This window comes from Poecilia latipinna, unplaced genomic scaffold, assembly GCF_001443285.1.
Source record: "Poecilia latipinna isolate Pla-1442-1.1 unplaced genomic scaffold, P_latipinna-1.0 Scaffold4225, whole genome shotgun sequence".
Taxonomy (NCBI): domain Eukaryota; kingdom Metazoa; phylum Chordata; class Actinopteri; order Cyprinodontiformes; family Poeciliidae; genus Poecilia; species Poecilia latipinna.
Genome location: NW_015116841.1, coordinates 1 through 9,184, shown reverse-complemented (window position 1 = coordinate 9,184; position 9,184 = coordinate 1). Strand labels below are relative to the sequence as shown.

Genomic DNA, 9,184 nt, shown 5'->3' with positions numbered 1-9,184 from the left:
ATCTCGTCAGCGACAATAGGCGAGAGCGGTCTATGAGGCGTCTATTATATTATGTCTATGGATCGGATCCTTTAATGCGACTCGGGCTGCTTGGATATCCGATACGTATCCGATTCAAATGTAACCTGACGTTCAGGTCGCGTTCATCCGACCTGAACGTCATTGACACTTGATAAACGTCACTATTCTGCGTCCTGATACTCACAGCGGGAAGAATAACAACCATAGCGGACTAGAATGAGGATTAAGTTGTTAAAAGTGCTGGCTCCGGTCGGACAACAACTTCAAAATCGTAAACTATGCTCCACCGTTAGCATCCATGTTAACTTGCCGAACACTGAGCACTTCTTCTTCTACTTTTTTATATTCCTCTTTAGGTGTGACGTTATTGCGCCCTCTACTGCGCATGCGAGACACTTTCAGGTCGTTCACGCTGGAGATCACGATCAAGTCGCTTTATTTAGAAGTTTGAACGACCACGACAAAAAAAGGAATTGAGCATTAAGACCTGCAGTCTGAACGCAGCCATAGTCTCCTTCACACCCTTAATTAATGTGTAATAAAAACTTATTAATTTATAAAGTACTTATAGATAAATTAACGTCTATGAACTATTAGCTTTCTACAATCAAAGTTAGTAAATAGTTACATTTACTTAGTTACGTTTACCCAAGTAACTATGGAAAAAGTTTACTTTTAGGAGTATTTTTACTACGCTGTACTATTTACTTTTGAGTAATTATTAGGAAGTACTGCTTCTCTCGAGTAAAATTTCTGGATTTTCTACACACTGAATGAAAAACAAACATGTTTTAATCAAAATTTCACCAGACAAAAACACACACCAGCCGATTTTATTAGGTTTTTTTTTTTTATTAAAAGAAACTGATTTGGAAAAATTTGCTAGATTTTGTTATGTTTATCATTATTATATCAGTTATTGTCATTTTGGTCCTTAAAATACCAAAATTTCCACTTAACTTTTTGCTTTGTTCCATCTAATGATGTAACTTTTAAATATTAAATAATTTATAATTTGATCGGTCACTCAGGAGTAGACTTTAACAAATACTTTTGTACTCTTACTTTAGTAAAAATATATTGAAGCATTACTAGTTGATTATAATTTTTGGGTACTCTGCCCTGCTCTCCTATATGAGAGAGCAGGGCAGAGTACCAGTTATAAAGTGGTACCTTCATATTTGTAGGTTTCTTTAACTTTCGTTTGGTTCTGATCTGTAATCCGACCCGGAGGTCGTATTCCTCGAAGACTTGAAAACACACAGGTGACGGTTTAATTGCCGTCTGCGATGAGAGATAACGGCGGTGTGACCTTTTCAGCTGAATCCAGAGTCGGACCCGGTCGGGTTTAAACAGCCTGTTAATTCCCACATTATCTCTGCCGGCCCATTCACTCCAGCGCTCAAATATGTTCAGGAACCATTACCGCACCATTTAGGCCGCTGTTTACCTCGCCCTCAAAGAGAGACTCCGTTGACCACCCGACCAGGCGCTTTTGTTCCTGAGCAAGTAATAAAATGAGCCATTCCTCTCTCTTTGTCCAGCCGCCGCTCGGAAGGCCGGGCCGAGGCGCAGAAAAGACGGCGGAGGGTTATTGATGGCGGCTCGGCAGTGGCTGGCCGGAGGCCGGGAGTCCCCAGGGCTCTTTGTCTGGGGATCATTCCTGGGGGAACTGGCTTCAGTCTGCTGGCTCGTGCAGATAAGCACTCTCTTCACACGCTGAGAGACCACGATAAGGGGATTGCTTCACTAAATTATATATAAAAAAGAATCCCCACCAATGGAGCTGCTAAAATGAGAGACTTTATCAGTGGAGATGGGAAAGACCCTCAATCCCAGCCCACCACCCATAAATCACTGCTTCCTCTGCCACTGAGCGCACTCAAAAAATGAACAACCAACTGCAACTTTTACTTTAACCATTTCATTAGGGCTGCAGCTAACCACTGCTCAGTAATCAATTCAATAATTGCATTAAAAATGGGAAAATTCTGCCGATCTTTCATTTGACCACATAAGCCTTTTTTAAGCAATCTTAGAAATGCATTTAAAGTGCTGATAAATACATTTTTTCCAAAATAAAACATTTTATTGCACAAAATACAGTAACAGCATTCCTTTAGTGAAACTTGATAATTTGTAAAATGAGCTAAAGAAATCCTCCTAACATTTTAAAAGTGCTTTACTCATCAATACAACATGCAGCTGATCAGTTGACTATAAGCCAACTAATAATTAGACAACAAGAGCTACTTAATAGGTGATTTATTTTTTCTTTACAGACTGAACCAGGTGGAGGAGTTCTGGGAGAATTTATTTACAAAGTTTTTTTAAACCTTAAATTAAAATCTATTTATTTTTATGTGCTCTGAATATGTTTTTTTTTTTTCAGCAAATGGCCTATTTTAGAATCTGTATACTCTAGTTAACGATTAATCAATTACCAGATTGGTTGACGATTATTTCAGCAATTGATTCATCACAATTAATCCTACATTTAATATTTACTATTTATTAATTGAACCTGCTTATGTCAGAAAATGTTATATAAATAAAACATTATAAAATAACAAAATCATGCATTTTTTCCCCCAAATATGTTTCTTTCAATATAAAACTTTAACAAAAACTTAATATTTATTTACAACAAACTTGTTCACTGATGTCACTCAGTTTCCAGAAATTTCACTCAAGAGCAACAATACTTTATAATAGCTACTCAAAAAGTACTGCATAGTACAAATACTCCTATTTTTTTCAAAACGTTACTCAAGTAAATCTCCATAAATTAGTTACTACCCATCTGTTCCCAATAGGAAGTAAAGGACGTGATTTAATCCATTCATAATTTCTCCCAGATTAACGAGTTACAGAAGACCAAGCTGACCTCATTTTATTAAATCTTTTCTGTGAAAATCTTTAAATTACAATCATATATGAGTGACATGTTTTACATCACAGCTACTGAATTAACTAAGTTTAATTACATTTGAATTCATTTTTTATTATTACCTTTTAAAGTGGAAATGGTAAAACTCTTAAATAAGGAACAATAATGTTGGAAACATTTACAGCTCCGATAAAATGAAAATCTCATTTTTAAAAGAAGATTAAAACAGTTTAAGCCTCGTCTGTCCGTCCTTTCTGCCAGGAACTCTCTCATAGCTCAGCCTTCCCCTCTTCAGCGGCGTCAGCACTGCAAAACAAAACCACTCAGATAAGAAAAAAATCAATTTTTAGAAAAACATGAAATAAACATTAGCTGCGTTTCCATTGACCACATACCTGCACGAATTGACATCTTCAAATCAATTTGCTTAATGAAGACACGTCAATTTAAAAAAAAATTATTTGGTGTTTTCTTTTATATTTTTTGTATTGAAATTCGTGTTTTTTGCAAAACTGCAGTGGAAACATTTTACTCAAATTACACAAGTCACATGATCAACAACCAATGGTGCAAACCACAAAGTGAGGACGACAGGAAGTAGTGGGAGGATGATGGCGCTGCATGTTTGTTAATGTCTTATCATGTGAACTCAAAGTTTTATTGTATTATTTTAAAGGGCCACTGTGAAGATGATAAAAGTGTCAATAAGAATTATTCATTACTTTTACTCTTTTAGGTGATTTTTGGTGACTGAGTGTCACAGCAGTCAGAAAAAGTTGTAATATTCTTTTGGACACCAGTTACATAAAAATGTGATTTTTACCACTAAGCTGCTCACATTAACTGTATTAACAGTAATTGTATTTTAACTTTTATTGATACTCATAATGAAAAAACTGTGGAAAAAATAGTAAAATTAACAATCCCAAAGACAGGTACAGTTTCAGGAGGTTTTAAACATCAATGAAATTTATCGTAGCAGCGATAAATTTCAAAATTCTTATGGTAAGAAATTTATCGCGATAAATAATAAATGATACGATAATTGCCCAACTCTAGCCCAAACTTATTTAAATGTTTATTATTTAATGGAAACGACGCAATTAAGAAATCAATTATCGAAATATCAACAAAGTTTTGCTTGTTTGTAGGAAACGCAGGAAGTGAGCTGCTCTGACCTGATCCAACCAGACCAGCTGTGTCTCCGCTCCTCTTCCTCTCCTCGCCGCTCCAGAACTTGGGTCCAAAAGAAGAACCGCTGCTGGTCAAACTGTGACGGCTTTGATCCAAGATAGCCGCCATAGGAGGGCTCTGACTGAACATGAAGTGAGCGCTCTGGGGATGCTGGAGGTCACTGCAGGAAGTGTGACTGGAACTGAACCGAGAATCCAGTAGAACCGGGCTGTTTGCTGTCTGAAGGTATGAAATGTCTGGGGAATCTCTCGGCGCCCACAGATCACCGGCCCGTTCCACGACTCTCCCTGCCGCTCCAGCTCTGCCTCTCCAGACAGGAGGCATCTCCTCCTCCTTCCAGGGATCTGGACCGGTCCAGGCCTTAACAGGACTCCCAAAGGAACCGTTCAGGTCCAGTTTGAAGTTTGAAGAGTCTGGGTTCTGGTTGGGGAACAGGTCTGGGTTCGTAGCTCCACATAGGAAGCTGCTGTTAGGCTCTGGGTGCAGAAGGTTCATGAACTCGGACTCGGCGCCGAAGGTCTGAGCGGTTCTGAAGGGTTGTTCAGAACCGCTCTCATTAATCTGAGGGGTTGCTGGCTCTGAGTTGCTCAAGTACAAGGAAGTGATGTCACTGAACAGCTAAAAACAGGAAGAAGCGAGGCAGCACATTGTGGCATTATTTAGCTTCACTGTGCCTTTTTTTATTATAACATCTAATCTGTTTTTCAATCATTATTGCAAAATATGTTAAAATAATTTCTTGAAATGTTAATTGCTATGCTCATCTTTCTGAAGCTAGCATAGCAACTGCAAAATAGAAAAGCTTTCAAAGAGAAAACAACATCATGGAGACTTAAAATCAGAAGATATGAGGCAGCATTCATGCTACACAGATCTAAAAATGATTAGTCAATCAAATTGCATTTGGATAGCGCATTTCAGCAGCAAGGCATTTCAAAGTGCTTTACATAATAAAAACAAAGTCATGCATCATAGAATCAACAACCAAAACATTACATCGTCAAGTGCCATCGTTAAATTCGTAATTGCTTACGTTTCAAATAACAGGTGGGTTTTTAGTCGAGATTTAAAGGAAGTCAGTGTTTCTGCTGTTTTACAGTTTTCTGGAAGTTTGTTCCAGATTTGTGGTGCATAGAAGCTGAATGCTGAATGACATGTCTTCTTTATTAACCCTTTAACGTTTTTACCAGTAATGCTCCGAGAAGTAGCTCCTATTATGAGCTCGGCTGATGTGCAGTTCCACGAATTAGGTGTTTGCTAATTGCTGCTGGCTAGTCTGAAGGAGCTGAGTGGGGAATTTGTAAAGGAAAGGTTCCAAAAAGTCAGTTTTACGTGTTACTGCCCCTTTATTATTATTATAAAGTTTATTTAATGGGGACAGACACACATCGACATAGACCAACTGAATAAAACAGCAGTCCCATGTTTGCATCATGGTGCAATAGCAACAGCTAATTCACAGCATTTGTCCCTAGTTGGGCTTTTTTTAAAAATAACTCTAAAAATTGAAGTGATAATCATTTAAAGTAGTATAACATAATGTATACAAACAGAAAAATGTAAAATATCAAAAATGGGTTAGTAGTGGCGGCGTCACCTTAAGGACTTTCTGTGGGACTTCAGGAAGTAACTGTGACAGCTGCGGCAGGTCGGCCCCCAGGAGCCACTGCAGGGAGGGAGCTCTGCTCAGCATGAGCTGAGCGACCAGAGGACTGACACACGGGAACTGGGACAGACACGCCTCCTCCTAAATGAAACGACAAAGACACTTATAAAGCTGAGATGTGAAAATTCAAAAACGTCTAAAGCTTTTTGGTGAGTGAACTTTATAGGAAACTACAACAGAGTGTCAGAGGCAGACTAAGAGATTTTCTTTGTTGGAAAGACGCATTTAAACATTAAACATAATAAAACTTTAGTCTCACCTGAGAGGGGCTGACCGTCAGCCAGTCTCTGTCCAGGTAGCTCACAGGATCTCCATATTTGGACATCAGGGAGCTGAAGCAGATCTGATTGATAAACTCGGCCATTTCCAACACTTCTGACACAATCAGCACCTGAAAACCAGTGGAGAGAACCAACGGGAAACCACTGGTGAAACTGGTCACATTTCATTAAATAATACTGCAACACAATAATACAACAAATGAAACACTTTCTATACCTGAACAATTTGCTTGTTATTAATATAATTGAGTCACGAAGACATAAAGTCATACTCAGTAAGTTAGAATATTACTGAAAGCTTCATTTATTTCAGTAACTGAAACCCACAATATAGGTTAAGTTGTTAATTATGATGATTTTTCATTTACAGCTGATAAAAACACAAAGTTTAGATGAAAATACTACATCCGATCAGACCAAAATAAACCTTATTAAAATAGAAATGTGGCTTAATTAAAACTATGTAAACACTGCAAAAAACAAATCATACCAAGTATTTTTGGGAGAGTTTCTAGTGGAAATATCTTAGTCAACTTGAAATAAGACAAAACTAACTTACAAGTAACTTTTCAGCAAAATATAGGAGCTTGTTTTAAGTCAATTATTGCTTAATATTGATAAATATGTAATAGTTATAAATGAAATAACATTAGAATAAGACATTTTATGGGAAATATATTTTTTTCTCATAAGTTATGGCTTAAATATTTCTTCTTAAAAAGTTACTTGTAAGTTAGTTTTGTCTGATTTTAAGTCTACTAAGATATTTAAAATAGAAACTAGACCAAAAACAGTTGGTAAAATTTAATGTTTTTGCTGCATAAAGAACCAAAAACACAGATCCTAGTTTATTAAATATGACTGTTCATTAAAACTTTAACATATTTTAGTTTTTTTTTATTGCTGTGAGCCACTCCAGGCAGAAAACCTAAAAACATTTGTTTCTACCTTCACATCCAGGTCCTCGGACTTCATGCCGAACAAAACCAGAGACGAATAAACCAACGCCAAGTTGTTGAAGGTTTCGCTTGAAAACCTGCAATTACACACAAACTTTAAAGTAAAACTTAGTTGGTTTTAAAATACTCCCAATTCATTTAGAGGTTTACCCCTTAAGAGTCTTGATTACTAGCTCTCCTTAGTTTCTAAAAGGCTTTTTAAGTTTTTTATTGGATTTAAGGTGCTTTATTTAAGATTATGGTAACATATTTTAAAACGTTTTTTTTTTTTTTTGTTTGTTTGGCAAAACAAAACCTTTAAGTCTGGTTAACCAAAAAGGCTTCAGTTCACAGATTCATTTAAAAAAAATCATTAGAATAATAAATTATTTTAATTTATTATTAAACAAGTTTAGATAATAAGCTATAGAGCAGGATGATATGGCTGAGGTTCATATCAGTCGATATTGATAATTATTGATTAGTTTTTTTGTCTCAAATATCTGAAATGCTGCCAGTTTTCACTCCACACCGTTGTTTTATTTTTAAGCAGTTATGAGGCACAGAGGAGAAACTCAAACTGCTATTGCACAAGCTACTCAAAAGGCTGTTGCTAGGTAACCAGAGAATGAGTTGCTAGGTAACCAGAGAATGAGCGAGTTAGTTGACCGCTGAATATTGTATCAAACATATTATCTACTGATACTGATGTATTGTCCAGCCCTAACAGGTTGTCTCCATATTGGTTAATCCTTTGACTTTAGGAGCCTTTTTATGAATAATTAATTTAAAGTTTAGTTTAATGGCTTAAATGACAAAAATATTTCTGAGATTGTCAGAAAGTGAAGCAGTGATAAGTGAAAAACCAGCCGAAGTATGAAGATCTACAAAACCCCCCAAAGAGTTATTGATCAAATTGAGTTTACCAAGCTACAAGAAAGTCTGCTAATAGGTAGGAAGGACTTGTTAGTCAGTGGGTTGATCAGCGTAATGAAGTTTTAGTGAACTCTGACCCTCCGCCTCGGCTGTCAGGGCAGTGCAGGACGAGCCAGCAGCAGCTGTACTGCAGAGAGAGAGCGGTCAGCCTCATCACCAGCCTCTCACTGGCTCGGTCTTGACCCAGTTCACCCTGCTCCTACACACACACACACACACACACCAAACAGCACAGACTAGATCAGTCAGTCATCAACAATGATGTCACTTAAAGTGAAAAACTGTGTCAGTGACAGACACGACAACAAAAGTCACCACATTCCCTTCCTTTAAAACAGGAAGCTTTATATGTTTATTTAATACAAACTTCTCCTGTATTTCCACTGAACTCTGTTTGGAGGCGAGGTCAGAGTCTGGAGTTGGTCTGACTGATGCGTTGCTCTTCAGTGAGACAGACTTCTGTCATTAGTTCATAATTATAATTTTCAGCCATTGTTTACGTCCAGAATTATGACATGTCTAACACCAGTAACATAAAAGTTGAATAAAATAAAACCGTTCAAACTGAAGATGGTTTGCAAACAATACTAATTTATCCAAATTAGTATTTAATGTTGAGGTGGAGCAGATCCTGCATAGAGACTGGATACGCCAGAAGTCTGATGTGTCCGGATACCTGAATGACGATAGCTGTGCTTTCGTCTACAGTGATCACAGCGTAGTTATGGATTCCTCCGAGTTTCTGCAAAGTCAGGCTGTGGCTCCTCTCCATCACAGTTACACCGAAGCTGCAACACAGACGGACACTTAGAAACCCAAAGCTCCAAGATTAAGTTTAAAGCCAACATTTTAAGACATTTTTCTGGTAAAATTGCTTTTCTTGGCTAATATTATGACTATGTTCTTGTAATGAAACAAAAATGGTCATTGCATGGCCCTGAAACACCTCACAGACAGGATGACTAAAATAAACACTTTTTTTTTTTTTTTTTACAATATTTTCTGTCATTTGTAATTTTCTTATTAAAAAAGAAAGGGGGGTATTGATTAAAATCGTAAATAGGACCTGTTGTGAAAAGAATCTGAGCTTTTATTTTGAAGGCTAGGGGATCTTGGTGCTGGATGCAATTGTGATAATAGTAAAGGTGACAATAACTATATTTATAGTCATAGCCCCAGTAAACTCCACACAGTAACTTCATTTAATCATATTTTCATATTTTATTGATGCTCTCAATGAACAAACAGTGGAGAAAAT

General features: G+C 37.0%; 1 protein-coding gene across 1 annotated transcript; it reads right to left on the bottom strand.

The window, feature by feature from the left end:
• Positions 1 to 2,898: 2,898 nt before the first annotated feature.
• Positions 2,899 to 9,084, bottom strand: LOC106942369 (uncharacterized protein C9orf84-like). Its single transcript, XM_015025636.1, has 7 exons — positions 8,603 to 9,084; positions 8,004 to 8,125; positions 7,001 to 7,088; positions 6,031 to 6,162; positions 5,703 to 5,852; positions 4,090 to 4,723; positions 2,899 to 3,217 (listed from the first exon to the last, which is right to left on the bottom strand). The coding sequence occupies exons 1-7, from the start codon at positions 8,696 to 8,698 to the stop codon at positions 3,132 to 3,134; spliced, it is 1,308 nt and encodes a 435-aa protein (XP_014881122.1). The 5' UTR covers positions 8,699 to 9,084; the 3' UTR covers positions 2,899 to 3,131.
• Between the last annotated feature and the right edge of the window lie 100 nt (positions 9,085 to 9,184).